General features: G+C 41.7%; 3 protein-coding genes across 20 annotated transcripts in view; 2 read left to right on the top strand and 1 right to left on the bottom strand.

Moving 5' to 3' along the window:
- Ca-beta (Ca2+-channel-protein-beta-subunit) overlaps positions 1 to 16,640 on the top strand; it is a 41,158-nt gene extending 24,518 nt beyond the window's left edge. For 5 of the 17 annotated variants that reach the window (XM_066281887.1, XM_066281896.1, XM_066281890.1 and 2 more), the window contains 9 exons: positions 9,147 to 9,263; positions 9,889 to 10,008; positions 10,060 to 10,270; positions 10,659 to 10,887; positions 10,943 to 11,207; positions 11,257 to 11,424; positions 11,480 to 11,585; positions 11,695 to 11,730; positions 13,844 to 16,640. In XM_066281887.1, coding sequence (XP_066137984.1) covers positions 9,147 to 9,263; positions 9,889 to 10,008; positions 10,060 to 10,270; positions 10,659 to 10,887; positions 10,943 to 11,207; positions 11,257 to 11,424; positions 11,480 to 11,585; positions 11,695 to 11,730; positions 13,844 to 14,088 — 1,497 coding nt within the window. In that variant the 3' untranslated portion in view covers positions 14,089 to 16,640. Of the gene's footprint in view, positions 1 to 2,381; positions 2,619 to 6,511; positions 7,071 to 8,333; positions 8,433 to 9,146; positions 9,264 to 9,888; positions 10,009 to 10,059; positions 10,271 to 10,658; positions 10,888 to 10,942; positions 11,208 to 11,256; positions 11,425 to 11,479; positions 11,586 to 11,694; positions 11,731 to 13,417; positions 13,484 to 13,573; positions 13,650 to 13,843 lie in introns of those variants that run through there. The other 12 variants (XM_066281900.1, XM_066281901.1, XM_066281899.1 and 9 more) reach the window with 11 other exon arrangements.
- On the bottom strand, positions 3,754 to 5,218 carry LOC136339010 (uncharacterized kinase-like protein D1044.1). 2 transcript variants are annotated; one of them, XM_066281907.1, is made up of 2 exons: positions 5,009 to 5,101; positions 3,754 to 4,938 (listed from the first exon to the last, which is right to left on the bottom strand). In XM_066281907.1, the coding sequence occupies exon 2, from the start codon at positions 4,893 to 4,895 to the stop codon at positions 3,885 to 3,887; it is 1,011 nt and encodes a 336-aa protein (XP_066138004.1). In that variant the 5' UTR covers positions 4,896 to 4,938; positions 5,009 to 5,101; the 3' UTR covers positions 3,754 to 3,884. The 2 variants fall into 2 exon arrangements, with proteins under 2 accessions (XP_066138004.1, XP_066138003.1); XM_066281906.1 differs by having other exon boundaries at positions 3,754 to 5,218.
- Positions 16,641 to 17,866: 1,226 nt separating the features above from the next.
- On the top strand, positions 17,867 to 21,338 carry LOC136339385 (sodium/hydrogen exchanger 9B2-like). Its single transcript, XM_066282600.1, has 7 exons — positions 17,867 to 18,722; positions 19,083 to 19,228; positions 19,336 to 19,567; positions 19,624 to 19,857; positions 19,907 to 20,147; positions 20,200 to 20,601; positions 20,664 to 21,338. Exons 1-7 carry the CDS (start codon positions 18,487 to 18,489, stop codon positions 21,021 to 21,023), a joined length of 1,851 nt encoding a protein of 616 aa, XP_066138697.1. The 5' UTR covers positions 17,867 to 18,486; the 3' UTR covers positions 21,024 to 21,338.
- Positions 21,339 to 21,359: the final 21 nt, after the last annotated feature.

The following is a 21,359-nucleotide window of genomic DNA, read 5'->3' as shown; positions in this document are numbered from 1 at the left end:
CACCTTTATCATGCCATTTGTTCACGGTTCTGTGACGCACAGTTTTCCGGATGTTCGCCCAAAACGCAAATCGGAATATTCCGCGCTCTTCGGATACGTATAGAATTTTGCAACTTTTATTAAAATATATTCAATTTCCGTACTAACTCGCGCGCATTTGCACCGACCGACCTCGATCAAATTAAAACAAGTTTCATCTTCAGAAATTTTCAAAAGTTTACTTACTACACATCGGTCCAAGAGTCTTCTGGCGCGACTATCGCACTGTAGAATGTCAAACGTCACCTGTCACAGACGTCAAATTGTGGATATTGAAAAAGTAGGAATTAAACGGGGGACGTGAGACGGCCCTTCCGGGTAATAACCGCTACACTAAAAAAACTATATGAAATGCATGTATACTTTCTATACTTTAGTTCAGCTGGAATAGCATACATTTACCCGCCCGTTTGCGGCTAAAACCTCGTTCGCACAAATTGCCTCAATCAGTTACCAACTACGTAAAATTCCGGGCCCAAACAATTCAAAAACCGACCTAATCCTTTTCCATTATAACTCCGCTTTGAACCCTCCCAAAACTTAATAACTTTATTTAAAAAAACTTGACACGCCACTGCCCTTGCACACACACATGGTATCGCATTTCTGGTTACACCCCAACGCAATTATTTCCTTTCGCCTACCTTCGCCCATATGATCAGGCCTTCGAGACATATATTTCGGGTGACTTTTTGATGACCTTGGACGAATACCATCGGTATACCGCCTTCAACATAATTTCTTCGCAACTGCAGCGGAGTGCACTACATCTGGACCGGAGTCGTTTTGTTTTCTCGTTGGTACCTTGATACGAAAATATAAGTTCAATGTCAAGGTTAATTTGGGTCTGCAGTTTGGGCCCATGTGGTTTCGTACCAGGTATCGTCGAAAAGTTGAGTTTCGTTGCAATTGGATTTGAATCTGCAGACGAAATTTCGGAACTGGGAACCAGTTACTGGTCGTGTTGAAGCGGAGCAATCCTAAGTTCGGTTTTCCGCAATATCTTCGGCAATCCACTAATAGTTTTTGCACGAAGAATCGCTGGCCCCTTGGCGATTTTGCCAATTATCGAACACCTTGTATATTAAGCAACGACACGCAGCTCCTCTTTTTGCAAGCTCCATCTAGTGTTGCGCCCTCTAATTAAATGAGTAACTTAAACTTGTACCTGCGAGGTGTAAATAGGCTTAGTGCAAGACTTCCGATAACGATTTTTCACAGGTCCACCGAATCCTGTTTTTCTTATTACTCTCAGATTTCCCGTTGACAACGAACGCGTACCAACAAATTTTCTTGATAAAAATCTTCACGTATCGCCATGCTGCCATCTAGTGGCGCTTGGACGTTACCGGCAGTTGTGATCGAACGTGAAACGGGATCAATGATTATGATGGTTTCTGTTTCTTTCTGTTCCCCCTTTTTCCTTTATTTATATTCAACGAGATAGAAGGACTGTCCCGAAGATGGCACCATCCGTGCATGAAGCATTCTGTTGTAGCACGCCCCTGTCTTCTGCGCTTCTTCTGTTCGAAACCGTTAGGAGCAAAATGTTTTGAGAAAATCTTTGGCACATCGTGACATTTCTCCAATTTGGGTATGTCCGTCCAACACGTTCAAATATGTTTGGAAAAGTTGTCACTCGAGCGAAACATTTTGAACTGCGATCGTGTGAAAGACAGGAGCGTGCGATCTCTGGCCTGCAGCTGGCATCGGTCCGCTAACTCAAAGGCAGCGGCGTCGGGAAAAAAGGCAAAAAAGCCGCATATAATCCTCCTGAAAAGGTCTGTCACAAGATAATGTATGCTTCTGGCTATCAGAACGTTAGCAATTGCCGCTAACTCTAACATCTTATCTAACGGGATATTGGAGAACCTTAACCAGCGCTAGGAAGAGGCTGTTTTTAGCTTGTTTTTTTCTCGAAGCGTCTTCTTGGACGATTTTTGTGTCTTTCGATGTCCGACCAGTTCCTTCCACTCCGTTCTCTTGCCTCCCTATGGGTGCGAGGGCTGCTGTGAATGTTTAAATAATAATTGTTGCAAATAAATTGGGGCATTTCCCTGCAGCCGCACTTTGTTCAAAAGGCCGAAACAGGCCTAACAATAGTAATTTAGCATTTTCACGTAATTGACTAAATGGAAGGCAAATCTCGTCATGCAAAACCCAAATTAATATAATCCGAGGTGTTACTCAAATTGAATATTTTTGCCATACATTCCCCTGACATTAAATCCGAAAGTTCCAGAGTAATTTACGAAGGGTTTTAACAAAACAACATGGAATATGAAGTGAATTATTTTTAGCCCGGTTCCTGGCAGAGGTTTAATTCCTCTAAACCACAGACGACAGTTTCTTATACAACTAAACATTGGATACAGGCTACGGGACCGTGGCTAATTTATTTTAGGACTTGTGTTTTTAGTGCTCCTCTGCTGTGATATTTAGTGTTCGCGAATTAAGTGAGTGTTGTAATTGTGCCGATGCTATCCAGGAACAAGCACCACCATCACCACCATCGCGATGGACCCACAAAGCACAAGAAGCACGTATACATTCCATTCGGGAGACCGAGAAATCGGAGGGTGAGAATCTCGTTGGGTTCGATTTGTTTTTTATGTCTTCTAGATTTAATGGATGTATGTGGGCAGTCGTAACATTGCCAGGAAAATGGGACTTGTACACGCTTTGATTATTTTAATGGTGCTAAGATTCGTATAAAATGACCTATACTACTGTACTAGCGATAAATAGGCATGGCCAGTCTCTGTTTCCGCTTCGTGAATAATATTTTCGATGAGTTATATGAGAGATTTTTTATTTGGGAAATAAACTTTTCGAGATATTGGACCATCCATCGAATTTAAAATTAGAATTCGAGGTCGGCATTTCGTCACTGTAGTTTAAAGGCGAACGTTCGGTTTGTATGGATAGAATTTTATGTTTTGTTATTCCATCAATTAGTCAACGTTACGAATGGATGTTTTACGTTGGAAGTGCAGCCTCAAATTGTATTTTTTGGAGGGACCCGAATTGAGGGATATTCGTGTTGCCGTAACACTGCCGCGCCCTTAGACAGGTAGAGCTCTACCGGGCCTACGCCTGGGAGAGCTCGTCCAAAGGCGACCGTACCAAATACCGTCTAAATTTTCGTAGTTTTGTGAAATTCGATCGTTTTAAACGGTGCGAGAAGGCCACATGAGCTTACGTGAAATTTCTGAGACGGAACTACCGGAATCACCGTTCCTCCTTACACGACGTAAAAAACAACAGTGGAATCTGATGTAATCAGATCGAGTTTCTGCACCATTGACGAGCGAGATTAAGTTGCTCCGAGTATTTTTAAAGCGGCGAATGCACAATCATGTATGAAGTATTTTAATCGAGGAAATTCAATCAGGCCACTTCGGCGTATTCGCGTAAGATTAATTCTGAGAAATCGACGCAGGATTGATTAGGATCGGCTCAGAAACGATCGAAAAAAAATCGAGGTTCCGACGGGCGACTTCGAAGTTCGAGAGAACGCGCGATTTCGTTGTCTTCTGATCGGATTTCCGGTCATTCCCCGAAACCCGAACCATCGCGAAGTGTCCGATTATTATTAAAAAAATATATATGCGGAATTATGGTTTTATCGCCTTCAGCTTCTAGTGTTTTGCTCCGATATCTCGGCTTAAATCACACATCTGTTTAAATAAAAACTAAAATTAAAACGAATAATGGCTTTTAAAATTTATTAGCAATCCTCCCTCGATTTAGCTCAGTTGTGATTTTCTATTAGCGAAGGCTTCACTATGGTAAGTCTCGCTTAGATTTAAAACAAATAACGGAGAAAATCGCCTAAACACCCCTCATCCGAGCATATCACACAACGGCAAAATAGTGTTCTTAAACTTCCCCCCGCACTCTTCGTTCCTCCTGATCTCCTCCAAAACGTACCCGCTTCTATCCCCGAAGTTGAACTCCTCGTACAACTCTAAATCGCTAATTATCTTTTTCATGAATTCGTCGCTAGTGTGGACGTAGGTCCCACAAAAGTTCACTTGGAACAAAGCTGGCTTTTGGTAGAACTTCGCGGTGTCCAAAAAGTCCCGTTTCGGAATAATCGATGATACATCCAAGGAAGCACTTTCTAACGCACCTTTCAAGGTATCGAAATAGTGCTCCAGGAACTCGTTCAGGTTGTCTTGGAGCAATCGGTGGTGGGTGTTGAAGTACAGGAACACCCAGAAATCGAAGGCTGGAGGCCCGTATTTAGCCAGTTGAAAATCGACGAAAACGCACTCATCGTTCTCGTTGAACATCATGTTGTTCACCCATAAGTCGTTGTGGCACAGCACTTTCCTGGCGTCTTTGAAACTCTCGATTATTTCGGGCATCACAGATTCGCGATAGTGTCGAACTTTTTGCTTATATGAAGAATCTCCCGTGAAATAAGCACACAATTCCCCCACGCACTCAACGGCAGCCTTGACCCATTTGTTATGCTCGTGGCCTTCGGTATATTCAAATTTGTAGTCTGAAAGCTCTTCTTTGCACTCGTCATCGAGAAAGTAGTCTTTATCATCAGATTTTTTCGAACATTCCAGTATGAGGCTGGCCCCGTGCATCTGAGCCAAAGTTCTCAGACCAGCCATGATTTTCCCCTTGTCAAAAAAGGCTTTGGGTAAGATGCGAAAGCCTCTGCTCTCCAGGTTTTCGAAAACCATTAAATTTTTCCTGGAAAAATACAGCTCAGCACAGAACTGCGTGGTCACCAGAACCTGCAGCTGGCGCATTAGCTTCTCGTATAAGTTAACTTCTTTGGGTAGCATTCCCGTGTTGTCCACAAACTCCTTTTGTTCCTTGTTGGTCTGGGGCATGCACTTTACAAAGAAACTCTCTGTGCGTATCGCTGGGTCGTCTCTGACGGTGTACTTTAAGGTTAGTACAAGATGGTCTGCAAGGAACCCTAGAATTTCGTCGGCAAACTTACTCAGATCTTTCTCGACCAACTTGAAGTGGTCGTGGTTAAGTCTTCGGTTTAGGATCAAAGTACACTCCTCGTCAGACAGCAGACTTTCCATGGTTAAGCTTCGATGTGCCGTGATGATGAAAATTAAATAATAATGTGACAATATACTGTAATGGTGCCACTTATCTCCTTTATCCTCGTTATATTGTCTCTTGATTGTTTGCTCGCGTGTGATGCGACATCAGCGATTGTCTGAACGGTTGTCGGCCACAAGCAAATTTTCGATTTACAGAAAAGAACCTTTTCCCAACAAGTAGTGCCAAAATTTCCGTGTCAGTCACGTAATTGACGACTGTTTTGTAACTGAAGATGGTGTAACTCATTCAAGTGTGCTCAGCACTAACACTTTCATTCGTCATGTCGACAGCTAACTAGTATGATTTGATAAATTAATATTGTTAGCATTAAATAGTTTAAAAATACATTGAAAACTTGTGAAAATAACGAGGATATGCGCCAAGTGCCAGTGCACTATCAAAAATCATATATTTCGAAGGTGTGCACAGTGCTAAACTCAGGGAAAATCTATAACATGAACTTTAACTTATGTCAGTATCTGGTTCTTTGCAGGAAGTGTTTCGTGGTAAGCTGGAAAAGTTTGTGTGAACCAAACGTTCTTTTTAGGAAGTTGCATTTTAAACGAGAATCGCTGTAACATTAACTAGAACTTTCATCGTGAGAAACTGGACGAAACTTCCCTTTTGAGAAGGGCTTGAAGTGGTTTCGATTTTTCAACTTAACGAGCTTTTAGGTTATTTTTTGCAAATGCGGGAAAATTGAATTTGAGCATATTAAGAGATCTCCAGAAATCGACATTTAATCCGATTTGATTCTGTGGTGCTTGCGAGCCGTCCCATCCCCATTGGAAACACCCGCGTTTTCCCTTCGAAAACTAGCGAACACTGAGAAGTGCTTTCGGCTCAACTTCCGCATCTTCAATAGCACGGGAAGAAATTCTCGGTTTTTTTTTTTGAAAATTAACAAGCTCGCGACGAGACGAAAAGCCGAAATGTGGTAGGTTTAGGGGCAACAAGAATTACTTAGGTGACCTGCATACCTCTGACCTGATCAATTTTTGACGTGGAGAGCTTTGGTCTTACAAGTAGAACTTTTGCTTTTAAAGCATCGAGTTAAGCATTTCCTCACATATAAACGAAAACGTGTCTAGGCAAGTTATTAGAAGAATGCATCAGGCCAGATTTGTTGATATTTTTTCTGCCAACTACCTTGCCAAGTTCTGAGCATAAGTTTGACGGACTCGATAAGCTTCTGGAGATGTTTGCGCTGAAACAGTAAAAATTTAGCTCGAAGTCAATTATCAGAACATCTCAGTCTTGTCTGTGAGGGAAAAAATCAAAAATCCACATTCGCCCCCCCCCCCCCAAATATACTACATCCGCCTCCGTCCTTTTCCCCCGAAAACACCTCAAAACCTTTATCTTAATAAAATCCAGGACTTTTCCAATACGCTGTGTTTCTCCCCGCATATTTTCCATTTCCAGACAACTCCTCTCTTGATTCAGAATTTTCCGCGAACTGGCACCAGCGGTGGAAAGTCAGTTAGAGTTGTGGAAATCGATACTTGCGCAGGCGCACTATCTCTTAACCCCACCTCTATTAAAAATGTACAGTCACTTGCTTTCGGAAAACAGTCAAAACATGAAATTTTGAACCTTTACTCGAATTAGACTGTAATTTAGCAATAGTTTACACTGTATCCGAAAGTTAACGACTCGTTTCCAGACAAAAGATGTGGTGAAACCTCAGTCGATTTCGTGTTACAGGCGCGATTCCATCGAGTTGTATTTCTCGGGAAAACACGAGTTAAACAGGATGTGGGGACGTTGAAAGTTTTCCTTGAGCTCTAGTGTGAAATACCCGTCATGGAACTGTTGTAGGAATGGGAGGTTTTTATTGGAAACACGAGTGTATATGAAGGGACTTGTGACAAAGTGCTGGGACATGTCGCAAAATGATGGGATACAACAATTTCAATCAGGGTTATAACAAATTATTCACTCAGGTACGTGCCCAATTAAATATTAGAAGCAACGGTTGAATCGGTGAGGTGGCGAACAGCCTCATGATATGATAATTTCGGAACGAAACACGCATCATCGAGTGCAGTTTTCGCTTTGAGTCAACAATGTGCCCACACGATGACCTTATTAAGAGACTCTCCCTAGAACGGAATATTTTCCATAATACTCTCCGATATGGAGAAGGAAGGGAAAAATGCAGTATAACATGTAATGTTGAGAAGTAGCTTCCTGTAACTCCTTGGATACTTTCTAAGAGCGCTGGAGTATTTCTGGCTCCATATAAAAGCCACCCCGTACGTAGGGGAGACCCTACATATATCATCACCTACGTCGGGATATTTTCGTCATTTGCTTCTGTTCAGCTGATCGAATGCTCCCTGCCAATTGTTGTTCGGTCAGATGTGGCAAAATCCGAAGGTTATCCTGACCGGTTACGCTACAACCACCCTTTCACTCGTTTTACAAGGGCTATTTAGGGCCTCAATTTCCTCGAAACGCACGACTTAGCGCGACGGCTGAAAATTAAATTATAAACGAAGACAGGCTCATTTTTAGAGCGGTGATTCACAGAATCCCAAAGTATGTTTTCCAGATTCAACGTGCGTGTCCCAGATTCTGGAAGTAAAATTCGGTATTATTATTTTCTTTTAATGGTGGCACGTCACGTTGAGGACGGCGTAAGTCCGAAACGTCGAGAGCGGCGTGGACTTTCCTGGGATTTACTGACGATAGTGGCAGGTCTCAATTGAAAAAAATCGAACGAACTTGGTCGTTTCACCGGGAACAAATGAAACTAATGGTTTTTGGTCCTGCACGGGGCAAAGTTCATTAACGTTAAAATATTAACTTTGCCCTCGGGCCATGAAGGAGATCGGGGAGGCGCTCATTCGGTTCTGAGTATCATTCTGAGGCACCGACCCACTTGGTCAGGTGGCGTCGAAAACCGCATCGCTTTCCGCCGTTTTAAGATGATTATTCTTCAACTTGGTACCTTCCGAACTGACAACAACTGGAATAGGACTTGGACGAAATCCCACCTCGGGGCCCCCATTCATACGTTACAACACATTTCGTGGTGCCTTCGCGATTGGTTTTTCCCCGGGGGCTTTATCGGAAATCTGATCTCCGGTCTACATGCCATACAACGATTTAAGATATTTCTTATAAACGAGAAAAAGTAAAGTTTTTCTGTAGTGTACACCTTTTTCCTGGAACTAGACCTAAAGCTAACCTAATCTCTTTAGATCTGGACGGTATTACAAACTGAAGACGGTTAACTTCTAATACTGTCGCATGTTTGTCAGCGTCCCTTCAACTAACCTATGTCAAAATACACTAGCCTGGTAAGAACCGAGGTCGGTTAGTCGTAGAATAATTGTGAATATCTACAAAAGCCTTATAGATCATGATATAAGGACAGTGTTATTAATAGAGTTTTAACTGTGCTTATATTGTAGATACAATCTAGAAATTTGTTCGAAACTATGCTCTGCGGAATGCTAAACTTGTTTACATATTCACCTCATCGTTTACATAAAGCCTGTTTATCCATCGTTTCATCTCCCAAGTATTTTCGTAGCCATTCGTTAACATTACTCCTTTTCATTCAGGACAGGATGTTAGATCATTACCATTATTTCACTACTCTCTTTTATTAGAAAAACAAATGCTCTATCCTTCTTCCTTATCGTCGAACGCTGGTTAATTTGCATGTAAAATTGCCTTAATTTGGGCTAGATTACTGTGTTTAGGTACATAGTCCCCTATGGCGCTTTCGAACCCCAATATCTGACTACAGATAAACAATACACTTCATTACATCGTAGTTGTAAGTTTTAGAGGTATTCTACGTAAACGAGTGTTTCATTTAAGTGCGCAGTAGAACCAGCATTTATCGTTAGGTAGTTTTGAGCATTAGTCCAGGACATGTGTAGTTGACTGATTGAAAGACTGATTGTTTCAGTACTTCTTGAGCATTCATTCAGCCACAATCATTTAGCGCAGGAATCGTCACTTTCTTCAGAGTTCGCACTAAGAGAAACGTGTTTTCTTTCTAGGGATCCGCTGATTCAAATTATTCACAGCCATCATCGGACCTGTCGTTGGACGAGGAGAAGGAGAACCTACGGAGGGAGAAGGAAAGGGCGGCCCTTAGTCAGTTGGAAAAGGCGAGGGTAAGAACGAAGTTTTTGCTCGAGCGGTTTAATAAATTCCCTCGGTCTAAACCCCATTTAACACTTCAGCAATTCCCCATCAACGTACCATGCCGATAGCTCGACTCGAAGTGCACTACTTCTTGTGTGACAAAAATAACCTTAAATCTCGGTTTTAATGAGCAATGACCTATTTCGGTTAGTAGGAAAGTTGCATAAGTTTCAGTTTAAGCCTGCCCATTAATTGCTATGGAAGTATCGATTTAATACTATTAACATGCGACAGGGGAGTTTGTAGACCTTAAGAAGGAAGCGAAGTTGGTGATTAAAGTTGTATGCGCCGACTATGAAGCAAAATTAGAACGCAATATGTGGTAGCACCAGCAAATATTTAGCTGAAGCCGAAGCTGAGAATGACCGAACGCGAAGACGGTCTGAAGAAATGGAATCGACAGAAAATCGCCGAGGACGTTCATCGGGGTTCGAGACGAGACGGTGAAGACGGACGGAAGATACTCCGAAGAATGAAAGAGAATCATACGCGAGCCATCAGGAGACCTCGTCGATTCTACCAATCGAAAACGTCTGAGAGTGGCACTCTCGTTCTACCTCTTGGTTGTAAATTTATGCAGGTTCTTCATTTCAGACCAGATCGGTAGCATTCTCTGTAAGGACCAACGTTGCGTACGATGGGAATTTGGACGACGACTCCCCGGTGCATGGTTACGCCATTTCCTTCGACGTTAGGGATTTCTTGCACATTAAGGTGAGCTACCGTTTACGCCAATTGTCCACGGTGAAGTGAATTTGAATTTAGGAGAAATACGACAACAACTGGTGGATTGGCCGCCTAGTGAAAGAAGGCTGTGACATTGGATTTATTCCATCACCCGTGAAATTAGAGAATCTCAGGCAGCAACAAGTTCAAACTCGCACCACTAAGCTCTACTCAAGCAAAACAAGTTCGAGCTCGAACATCGGCGCTACTGGTAACGATGCTTCGAGAGGTAGCACTCCTCCTACACCCGGTATGTCCCATCCAAATCAATGAATTTTTTTTCTTCGGAATCGACGATTTTTTGTTGTTTTTTGCGTATCGATGTCGTAAATTCGTATAATTGTCTCCCAGTCTTCAAAGACGAATTTTATTTGATATTGTCCAATTCGCAACTGATTTTGCTGTAAATACACCGGGCCCTAATGTTTATTAAGTGAGTAAGTGCAGGATTAAAAATGTTTTTTCTTTTTTATACTCAAAACTCCTTTCCTCCCAAATGGTCCCTCGTAGTACACGTAGTGATAGACGTAGCAATGTAGTCGTTTTAGTTGCTGCATGTCCAGGCTTGGTAGACGAACAACGTTTATACGTATACAACATAATACCGTTTTGATTCTGCTCTACGACAACAATTTCAGGAGACGAGTCGGACTCTATGGGAAATCCCAGAGGCAAGTCCCTCACGACTCCTCCGGCAAAGGAAAAGAAGAAACCTTTCTTCAAGAAACAAGAAACAACAGCCCCATACGACGTAGTCCCATCGATGAGACCAGTGGTGCTGGTCGGTCCTTCGTTGAAGGGCTACGAAGTCACTGACATGATGCAGAAGGCCTTATTCGATTTCCTCAAACACCGGTTTGAAGGAAGGTCAGCAGCGTCACGTTTTCGACTCTCTCGTTTGCTTACGCCAGAACTGTTCCAGGATAATTATAACCAGGGTAATGGCAGATATTAGCTTAGCCAAACGTTCCTTACTCAACAACCCGTCGAAAAGGGCGATAATGGAGCGATCAGCCACTAGGTCTACTTGTCTTAACGAGGTCCAAGCAGAAATCGAAAGGATATTTGAACTAGCTACCACCATGCAGTTGGTGGTGCTGGATTGTGATACGATAAACCATCCTTCGCAACTTGCCAAAACGTCTCTAGCTCCTTGTATTGTTTATCTTAAAATTACTAGTCCTAAGGTAAATTACCGCGTGTCCTCGTGATGAGTAATAAAACAGGTATTTGTAGGTTTTACAAAGATTAATAAAATCAAGAGGCAAAAGCCAAGCGAGACACCTAAACGTTCAAATGGTGGCGGCTGAAAAACTAGCTCAATGTCCTCCGGAGATGTTCGATGTAATCCTAGACGAAAACCAATTGGATGACGCCTGCGAGCACATAGCTGAGTACTTGGAGGTTCGTATCCAGAATAAGTGAAATTTGAAACTTAACCAATCAAGTTTCCGTTAAGGCTTATTGGAAGGCAACACACCAAGAAAACCCCAACGTACAAAGAACGACTGCAGCCTCTCCTCAGGCCTCTCCAAGTGGGGAACAAGGCAGACCCACATTACCAGGTAATTTATCGAGAATTTTACCCTCATCAAATTGCTCCGACCCTCTAATCTCCATTATTATAATCCCCCATTAACACTCTTCATGGCTAACATTCCCCCCTCTTTTCAGCCCACCATGATTCATTCGGATTACATCATGATAGAGGTAGTCACGCTGACGTTAGATATATTGGATTGCAAAGTTGGGATTCTGTAGACTCTCTAGAATCACTATCTTTCTTATAACAACACGTTCTGCATGTCTGTTACTGATACTGTTGTCATACTGATACATATAATTTGCTTGTTCGCTCAAGATAGTGATTTCTGCAAAAGATCATCAGAAAGTTCGGATCTTGGGTGAACTACGGTAGTGATTACTTGAAGCATTTATTTATTACTATTTACTTGCCTGTTAGTTAGGATTTCTCAAATTTGTTGCTAGTAGCACTGGTGTTAGTTAAACCTCTAAAGCGTATCTACGTTTTATACTGATGACATGTGAATTGCTGATATAAAACCGATTGGTTTCTTGGAGAATCTGCCCCGGAAAATCTCCGGTCCGTTTAATGGAATGCTATTTCCGCTAAATGAGTAGGTGTGTTCCACCAAAAAGGGAGAGGAAGAAGTTAAACTCAAAGGTAATTTTGGTTTCCGACGTTTGAAAATTTATAAGGAATTGCTCAATAGATAGCTTACGTCCGCCCGTCCCATTCAAAATTGACGTGTGTATGGCATATTTATTGGAATTTCCGCCATCCCATCGTCCTTCCCTCCAACGCGTCTATGGTCGAGTCTTTGACTGTTGCCGAGACTTCGCGTTTTTATTTTCTTGAATAATCCGCATTCTGACTGTCCATGATATCTCAGAAATAGCTAAAAATTAACCGTTGAGGTAGTGTAAAAATTTGGGAACCTTCATATGAACTTTCCGAGTTCTGTCCATGGTGATGTACGTCTACCTAATATATGCACATACAGGTTATTTGATTTGAAGCGCGAGTAAACCCATGAGTAAGGGAATGAGGTCAACCCGGTAGTTTCTGGTGGTTCGTCGGGGAATCCCACTCTACGTAAAACAAGCTAAATAATGCTCCTTCTAGAAACTAAAGACGGATACGGTGAATTGTGCAAATCCAAGCCAAAATACTTTTGATTTTAACTTATTCTAGCTATGTCAGTCTCCAAGAAAAGGTCAAGACAATCAGTCAGGGGTCACCTCGTTTGTAGTTTCATATGGTATAACGGCATATTTATATGATATATCCTCGTAGAAGTATATTATTGAGAACCTTAATGCTTATCAGTGAAAGAGTTTTGAAACCTTGTTTTAGGGGTCTAAGCCGAAAAGTGTTTGATATTTGTATAAAAAGCCCACGTTTGTCACCAATGCTCATGAGATTTTAACGGAGCAATTGCCTGCATTAATTCAGATATTTTTGATAAAAATTTTCATGGGCGCCAAGAGTAGCTTAATTTGTTGATTTTTTGCAAGAAAATTGCTCCGTGTTTAATTCATTTGTCAGGCCTGGCATGAATTCATGAAAATATGCGAGAACGGTAAAAAATAAAATTGTTGAAAACATAAATTGCATTTTTTATTAAATAATTAGTCGATATGCAAGTTCTAAGTATCAGTTATTGCGCTAACTTCTTCTGGGTCTAACGAGAACAGGGTCGGAATCAGTGACGTTTGCCCCTAAGAAATCGGCCCCAATTTTCGGTTTCGCTAGCTTCAGTTTCATTCCACGATTGTTGATTACGAAAACAAAGTGTCTTCAGAACTGCAGACGGACTTCGTTTTCCTAGTAAGAGAGTCACCATTCGAGACTAACGCGAATCGATGTTTTCAGATTTTTCTGGCTCAATGACACCAATCCCCTCAAAGATATAAAAAAAATAGTCCCCCTTAAGGTTAAGTGAGTGCACGGTTTTAATTTATCTTTCTTTTTTGTTTCAAATTGCTTCGCTAAACGCTTTTTGTACTTTAACTTCTGCACTTACCGAAGCAGGAGTAGCACCCAGCCCTGGCAAAATCTGGCGAGCAGGCTCTACTGACCTCTTTGCTTAAGCTGATTCGGTTTTGTAAGTTTTCTGTAGATGAGGAAGTTTGGCATTGGCAAAAAACAAGAAGCGAACTAATGATTTGTGTGTGGTTTAAGAATGAATTAGCGTTTCTTACAACTTTTGTGTACGTAGCCTTAGTAGGGAGAGAAAAATCGTTCTTTCTTAGCCGAAAACCGTCTTCAAGTGATCTGAAACGTGATTTTATCCGGTAGGTCACACCTTCCAGACTGCACACACACGAAGCACCCGTGCGAGGCTGGAACGGGACCGAGAGTATGACGAATACTCCGAAAAAGACCACCTCAACACTCACACAGGGGCCCACCACTTACCCCCCGACGATTACCGAGACCGACCCTTGGACCGAGTTCCTTCTCGTAATTTACGTAGCAGGGAAGACATGGATTTCCCATCGACCCTTAAAAGCACTTCTAGGAAAGCCCTGAACGCCATATAGTGGAGGCTTTCTACGGAGCAACCCATTGAAGAGGAACTTCAGGACGAGATCCCTTCCGGAGTCACGGAAGTCTACTACAAACCTCAAATTCCGAAAGCGTATAGAGATGATAGACTGTTGAGCTACGAAGACTCCTTTGATAGATCTAGATTGGAGGACGAAGGCAGGTTCTCGGGGAGAAGGTTGGAACCTTTCCCGGAGGAAGGGCCTTCAAGACCCGAGACCGGGGCTACCAGGAGGTACCCCGATGAAAGACACTCTATATCCCTCATCGAAAAGAGCAAGCAGGAGGGCAGAAACTACAGGAAAGAGCTGCTGGAGAGGTTTGGAGCCATGGAGCTAGAAGATCGTCCCGAATTCCAAGGTCCTCAGAGGTATTATGAGTAAGTTTGAGCGTCACTGAAACTGACCTATAAGTACCTTAAAGGATTCTTCAATGAGATGTTCCGTAAATAATGTGATTTAACTTTAATATTATAGAACTTTAAAAATTTTGACCATTTTGGTGCCATATTTGAGTACAGCTCAATTTTAAATCATCTAATGAATTAAACAAGATTATTCAAGCTTTAACTGTAGCGGTAATTAGTATTTTTTTAATTTGTTTGTATAAGGAAGGGTAATTGTTGAACATTGAATTTTATACAAAGTACCTACTATCTTAGAGCAAAAGAACTGAGATATTATACTTTAACCGATGGCGTAGCTCTATTGTTAGAGTGAATTTTGCTTGGTTTTGTGCTGGAATAAGAAGTCTCAGGCAACGGCAGCTTTGTCCGATACCTCTTATACGACCACTATTAAAAGTAATATAAATAGTTATCTACAAACCTTACCTTCGTGATATTAAAATAATAAATTATATCGTCAAGCGTATTTGACTGATTCTAGGAAATTAATATAGAACAATGTTGAAGTTTGCACTGCGTTTAGAAAGTTTAAGTACTTAATTCCATGTATGTAGGGATTTTCCGAGTCAGATTGTTATTTTCAGATTATATCATTACTTGCGGCGTAACGGATAATGGACGTGTTATTTTTCCATGAAATTTGCGAAGTTTTCACTCAATCGTATGATATAGACCTAAAAGAGACAATTTCAGACCTAAAGTCAGACACGTCCATCGACACGGCTCATCTATGCTTTAACGTTGTTGGGTCCCTCGGGGGGAAGTACGACCCTTCGCCCGCGTCAAAGTAGATTTACATTCGCATCGAAACGGCCCTCGGACGATTCAGCAGATCCGCTCCGTCACTCCTTCGCGTTCGTCTGTTGGTTGCGCACCCGATTCATCCGATCGGCGATTTGAAAGTGCGCGTGAGGTCGAATCTACATATTTGCGGGAAATAAGCCGATTTCCGCCCTTTTCACTCGAACGAACCGTTGCACGATGTTCCCGCAGGACCCGGAAAAACCGCGATTTCTCGGCGCACGCTCCGCAGAGAGGGACCCGACAACGCAACCCAGTTATGACTCCAGATCGGGTACTTAGCAATAACCGTAACACTTCTGTCTTCTAGTCCCACTTCGCTGAACACCGAATATCTCGTTATATTTCAGTCATCCAAGAACATATTTGATTTTGACTTAAAGACAATCAAAGAATTCATCAAAATAGAATAGTCTGTATCATACATAATTTGATTTCATGAAGCTCCTTGCCAAATCGACTTGTCTTTCATGACTAGCGCTTTCTAATGGTCAAGTTGTTTTGGATCGTAAAGTCCGAAAGAAGTGAGAATGTGCCTTCGAACAAGGAGCTTGTGTTATGAAAATATCACACATACGTTTATTATTTTAGGTAAAATCTGAAAATAAGCTCCAGTTATAGGAACCAAGGCAAAAATTGTAAAGTTTCTATAGAGTCACCCCTTAGGACTATTGTAACTGAAAGTTGATTTAGTGATTCTGAAAAAGCGTTTTTTCGTTGCAGTTTTAAGATCGTAACTCTACATATTAGTACCTAGGTAAGCCTTTAAGCCTCTCTAATTACTAAAATGCATGTTTTTACAAATGGAACATATTCACCGACCAATAATAATAAAACACTGAACGAAAATTTGTATAAAAGTAGTGCTGTAATATAGACATTTTTTACGTGCGTACGTGGTACCAAGGCTTGCCCGATTAAGTATTTCGAGTAGTAAGTACCTGTCTTCGGTACTGTTAGAGCCTTGTGGTCGACGCAGTATAGTTAATTCCTACCTAAATCGTAATATTCAGATCCTGTTAACGTTATTACATGAGTCTAATGAACACTTTGCAAACTTATTATTATACTTATGCGATTACCGAAACCTGAAGTTGTACATAGTTATCGTTTATTATAAATATTGTACACAGTGTCTATACGAACTTTCGGTTACTTTTGTGAATGTTTAATGTAATTTATATCATGTTGATTTACTACTAAATGTTTAGTTGTTAATTTTTTCTAAGCGCCTTGCCCCTTTACTATATTGTATATTAAAGAAAATTTAATTCGTATGGGAATCCAGGAACACGCTAAGTGTTCGTTTTTTCTAAATAAAAACTATAATAAAGTTATTAACGATAGTTTTAATCGGTTAACCGAGGGCGGGAAATCGACGAAGTCCGAGAGTTACCAGGGCTAAAGCGAACCGGACGCGACGCGCCTCGTGCGCATGGCAGCTCGGACGGTGGCTCGCACTCGTGCGGTGCGCGGGACGTAAAAGGGCAAATAACGGAACATTTTAACTGCGAATGATAAATTGATTTAAAAAAAAAACAGTTCGCGTGACTCTCATATATATTCGGCAAACCCATCGCTTCAACACGCCTCAATGTCCACCTGGCATGGGTGCGTGGTTGCCCCGAGAGCTGGGCACGCTCGAGGCTCAAATACACATTTGCAAAATCGCCTCTAAAACGTTCGTAAATAAACTATAAATGTCGTCCACCCGACAATGGCAGGAGACGCTTTGGTTTTTTCACGAGAAGCGTAATGCCCTAGAAAAATCCAACTTGATAGCTCGATGTTAGGGATTTTTGACTCGGCAATCGGGTACATTCCTCAGACTCCGTCCACTTTATGAAGGGGAGAGGTGCAGCGACCGCCCGGGGCGGCAAACCTGACGGGGCGGCGCACCTCCCTCGTTTACGGTTTATTTGTGGGTAGGGGGGGCGGCGATTAAGCGCACCGGACTTGCCAAAGCTCCGCTCTTGAACGATCCGCAGCGGTGAATTTTGAATTTTATCACTTTCACTTCAATGTGTCCTGCATCTTCAAACCCGCTTGCCGGACCAATGATCAATAAGACGCGTATCACATCACGTTAATATGGATCGCGAGAATTGTCTTTGTTGTTTACAGCCTTTTATTTATATCCGCACTACTACAGTTTTTATAGAGGACTTCGAGCAACAATTTACCAACAGCAAACACTGTGCTTTATTGATATTTAACACCATACATTTGATGCTATTATTATTGTTACATTAGGGGACGAAGGCACAGTGCGGGGAAGTCATATAGTATAGGATGAACTCCGTATAGGAATTACATAACGGAAGTTGAAAACTCCGAGATTTCATTCCGATATTGGAGCTGGCCCATTCGTCACAGTAGCTATGAATTTCTTGTGATCCGAATCTCCGCGTATCTCGCAGGTCCCTTATGGTGCTGAGCAGGCATTTGTGCGTGGGTAAGTGCTTGATGCTACCGTTCCTACATTTCCCACGTAGTTTAACCGTCGCCATCGTCAATCTGGAATCTCCGTCGGTGTCTCCTCTACACCGCATATGATTGAATAAATAGTAAAAAATATAATTGGAGTAACTGACACTTATTTAAACATGGCATGCGAACGAACGTAAAAACGTTTTCAAGGTTCAAAGAACTTCTTTGGTGGGTATTTGTTATTATATGGAAAATTACCGCATTAAAAATTAATAAATATATCGATAATCTGGGTCAAAACTACGAGACTGCGATGCCCAATGAGGTGCGTGGTTTGAAGGTTTGAAGAATGCGAGAAAAGCTGCTTGTTCTGGACTAACGCCACGCACGTGATCGCCAACAGAACCACTTTGGGGAGTTGTGCCTTAAGGACTTTCTATTTACCCACACGTTCCACGAAAGTTAATTTAATTCTACCAAACCCATTACCACACTAATTCGTTCTCGTTTTTTGACTCAAGCAGTTGCCTGTACCATTATAATATCACTGTTGCACCTCAAGGCAACACAACCGATTTTTTTCCTAAAATCCCTATACTATTTAGCATAAGCATACGACCAATTATTTATTTAATAATAAAATGAATTAACCATTCGTTAAAAAGAAATCGATATTTGTCTTTTTGCCTAAACCGGACTAAGTATTTTACTTGTTGACGATGTTGAATCCCCAGTACACCGACATCTTCATCGCGCGATGCATCCGAAATCTAGCAAGATCTTGAAGACCCCCAGCGAGGGGGATATGTGCCAATGTAGTGTCTACTTGGACCATAAGCAGCTCTTCCTTGCAGATAATGGGAGTAAAAGAACGGAACAAGGAGAGTCGAGTAGACTAAAGAAGTTTTCGGTTACCGAGTCGGTTTTGTCCAAAACTTCCACATTTTCGAAAGGGTCACATGGGAGAAGGCATTCTGAGAATAATGATATTAGGTGAGTAGGGAAGCTAGTTTGGATTAAATCAGGTTTGTTTAGCTTAATCCAGGATTATGGTAAATTGGTTTATCTCTCTACATAGAGTTTCTAACACTTAATTCGTTTTGGGGCTGTGTTCTTACTGGATTTATCTTATTTACTATATCCTAGATAACTTCGCATACAGAACTTTATAAGCGTAAAGGGATATATTCCCTAAATCTGCTTTTTCGGGTATTCCCGAGCAACAATTTTTATATTCGTTCATCTACTCTGTAGCCTCTATATAGAGCGAATATATTTCTGATGTTTTACGGTCCGCTTTGTTACGGTCTACCATCGACGTATCGCCTAACCTTGTTCCAAAATCTCTTTTAGGTCGTGGTGGTACCTCTTTTGCCTCAAATGCCGAACAAAAGAAATCCACCCCTCGTGGCAGCCAAAGATCTGGCCCAAAATCTGCCCTTACCCGTTTTGCCCAACATACCGACAATTCTCCAGAATCGTGTCGCTTACTATAATAGGTAAGTTAAACGGCCTCCTCAGCTATTAAAGTCGAAGACGGAAAGATTCTTTCCAACAAAAGGAAATTCTAAATATCCACGAAAAAAATAAACAATCTTTGCCATAGGTATATGCGCTTGGTGCGTCTTATACTCCATAATAGGAGAGACTGCTACACCTCCTAACGGTATTTTGTACCAAATCATCTTCCTCACCATTTGCTCCCATTTCGGAGGGTGGCTAATGAGCCTCACCACCCTGCCCCCTCTCATCGGAATGCTTTTTACTGGAGTTTTGCTCCAAAATATCGGATTCGTGAATATCAACGAAGAATTCTCGGAGATCAACAAGGTGTTGAGGTAGTGCGCAGAAGTGTTCAATTTTTCATTTAATTAGCAATTCGTATTATTTTTAGGGAATTGGCCCTGATTATAATTCTAATTAGAGCAGGTCTTGATCTAGATCCGCAAGCTTTAAAACGGCTCAAATTTACAGTAGTTAAGCTGGGGCTAATCCCTTGGTTAGCCGAAGGTCTTATAACCGCGGCACTATCGAATTTGTTCCTAGGTCTCCCTTGGAGCTACGCCATCCTCTTAGGAAGTATAGTGGCGGCAGTTTCTCCTGCTGTGGTGGTCTCTTGTCTGTTTAGGTAAAAGCCAACAAGAGGTCATCGCTGTAAATAAATCGAATCATTTCAGACTGAGAATTAAGGGATATGGAGTGGCCAAAGGAATTCCTACACTCATAATTGCAATCTCTGGCATTGACGATGCCATCTCGGTTGCGATTTTTGGAATCATCAAAAGCGTCATGTTTTCCGATAACAGTTTAATTCGTCTAATTTTGCAAGGACCGGTATCCATTTTTGGAGGAATCCTCTTTGGGACCATGTGGGGAGTTATCTGCAAATTTGCTCCTGAAAGATACGATCCTTTTATGGTAAAGTCACATCTAAATTCTCACTCTAGTGGTTAACTTTGTGGGATTTTAGGTACCACTCAGGATATTGCTCCTTCTAGTGGGAGGTACCGTCACAGTCTTTGGTAGCAGACTTATAGGCTACAGCGGGGCGGGACCCCTTGCCTGCGTAGCAGCAGCCTTTACTTGTTTGATCTTCTGGTCTCGCCAGGGCTGGGAAATTGAAAATAACCCAGCGGCAACTGCCTTCGAAATATTCTGGATGATCTTCGAGCCAATTTTGTTTGGTCTTACTGGAGCGCAAGTGAAATTCTCCGAACTAGATGCTTCCATCGTTTCCATAGGAATTGGAATTTTGGTCACCGCCTTTTTGCTAAGGATGGTGGTTACAGTTGTTGTCTCCATTGGCTGCAACTACAACGTGAAGGAGAAGGTGTTCATTGCCTTTGCTTTAATGGCCAAAGCCACTGTACAGGTATAATTGTATTTATCTAGTAAGTAGGTAATATTCTGGAAGTATGAATGTATTTTTTTTAGGCAGCTCTAGCTCCGGTTATCTTGGGAATGATCGATGATGTAAATTCCAAAGAATACGTGTACGCAAACAAAATTATGATGGTGTGCATCTTATCGATAATAGTGACTGCCCCCACCGGGGCGATTTTAATTACCGTGACCGGACCACGGCTTCTCACGAAAACTCGATTGCCGGTTATAATGGAGGGTTGGAGGAGATCGCACAGGCCCTCAATTCGCGATATCACCATAATCGATGAACACGAAGCGATAGGGGATAATGCCCAGGCTACGGATAACCTGGTCGAAGGTGTAAAAATTGTTAATAAATCCGAAGAGAACTTGAAAGTGAAAAACAATTTAATGGTGCCTGAGAGTTGAGTTGGTGGAATTTGTTCGATATTAGATTTAATTTGTTAATTTAATATGCTGTTTAGTATCTAGCTTTTTTTTTATTTTAAAGGCCTCTACTCATCCATTATCATATTTCCCACGCTTTTCCGATTATCATCCTTCTACCCTATTATTCAGTTGGGCTTCGCGTGAGCTTTCGACAGCAGCCACTTTTCTGATAACGACATAGATTTCCCCTTCAAGAAAAAGATAATTACAGGAATTCAGTGTCCGTTATCGAGCTGCTTCAGATACTATGTTTAGATGAATAAACCTTGAACTTAACGAAATTTCTGACACTAATTTGCTCGGAAAGATAGAAAT

This window comes from Euwallacea fornicatus, chromosome 5 (assembly GCF_040115645.1).
Source record: "Euwallacea fornicatus isolate EFF26 chromosome 5, ASM4011564v1, whole genome shotgun sequence".
Lineage (NCBI taxonomy): Eukaryota > Metazoa > Arthropoda > Insecta > Coleoptera > Curculionidae > Euwallacea > Euwallacea fornicatus.
Note: the sequence above shows the minus strand (reverse complement) of the source record. Positions and strands in the feature narration are given on the sequence as shown.

Excerpts from the sequence above, each read along its gene's own strand:
- LOC136339385 (XM_066282600.1), top strand. The coding sequence starts at position 18,487 with ATGCATCCGAAATCTAGCAAGATCTTGAAGACCCCCAGCGAGGGGGAT. Across the intron at positions 19,858-19,906 it reads GTGGTCTCTTGTCTGTTTAG|ACTGAGAATTAAGGGATATG; the intron begins GTAAAAGCCAAC and ends GAATCATTTCAG. Across the intron at positions 20,602-20,663 it reads TGGCCAAAGCCACTGTACAG|GCAGCTCTAGCTCCGGTTAT; the intron begins GTATAATTGTAT and ends TATTTTTTTTAG.
- LOC136339010 (XM_066281906.1), bottom strand. The coding sequence starts at position 5,099 with ATGGAAAGTCTGCTGTCTGACGAGGAGTGTACTTTGATCCTAAACCGA.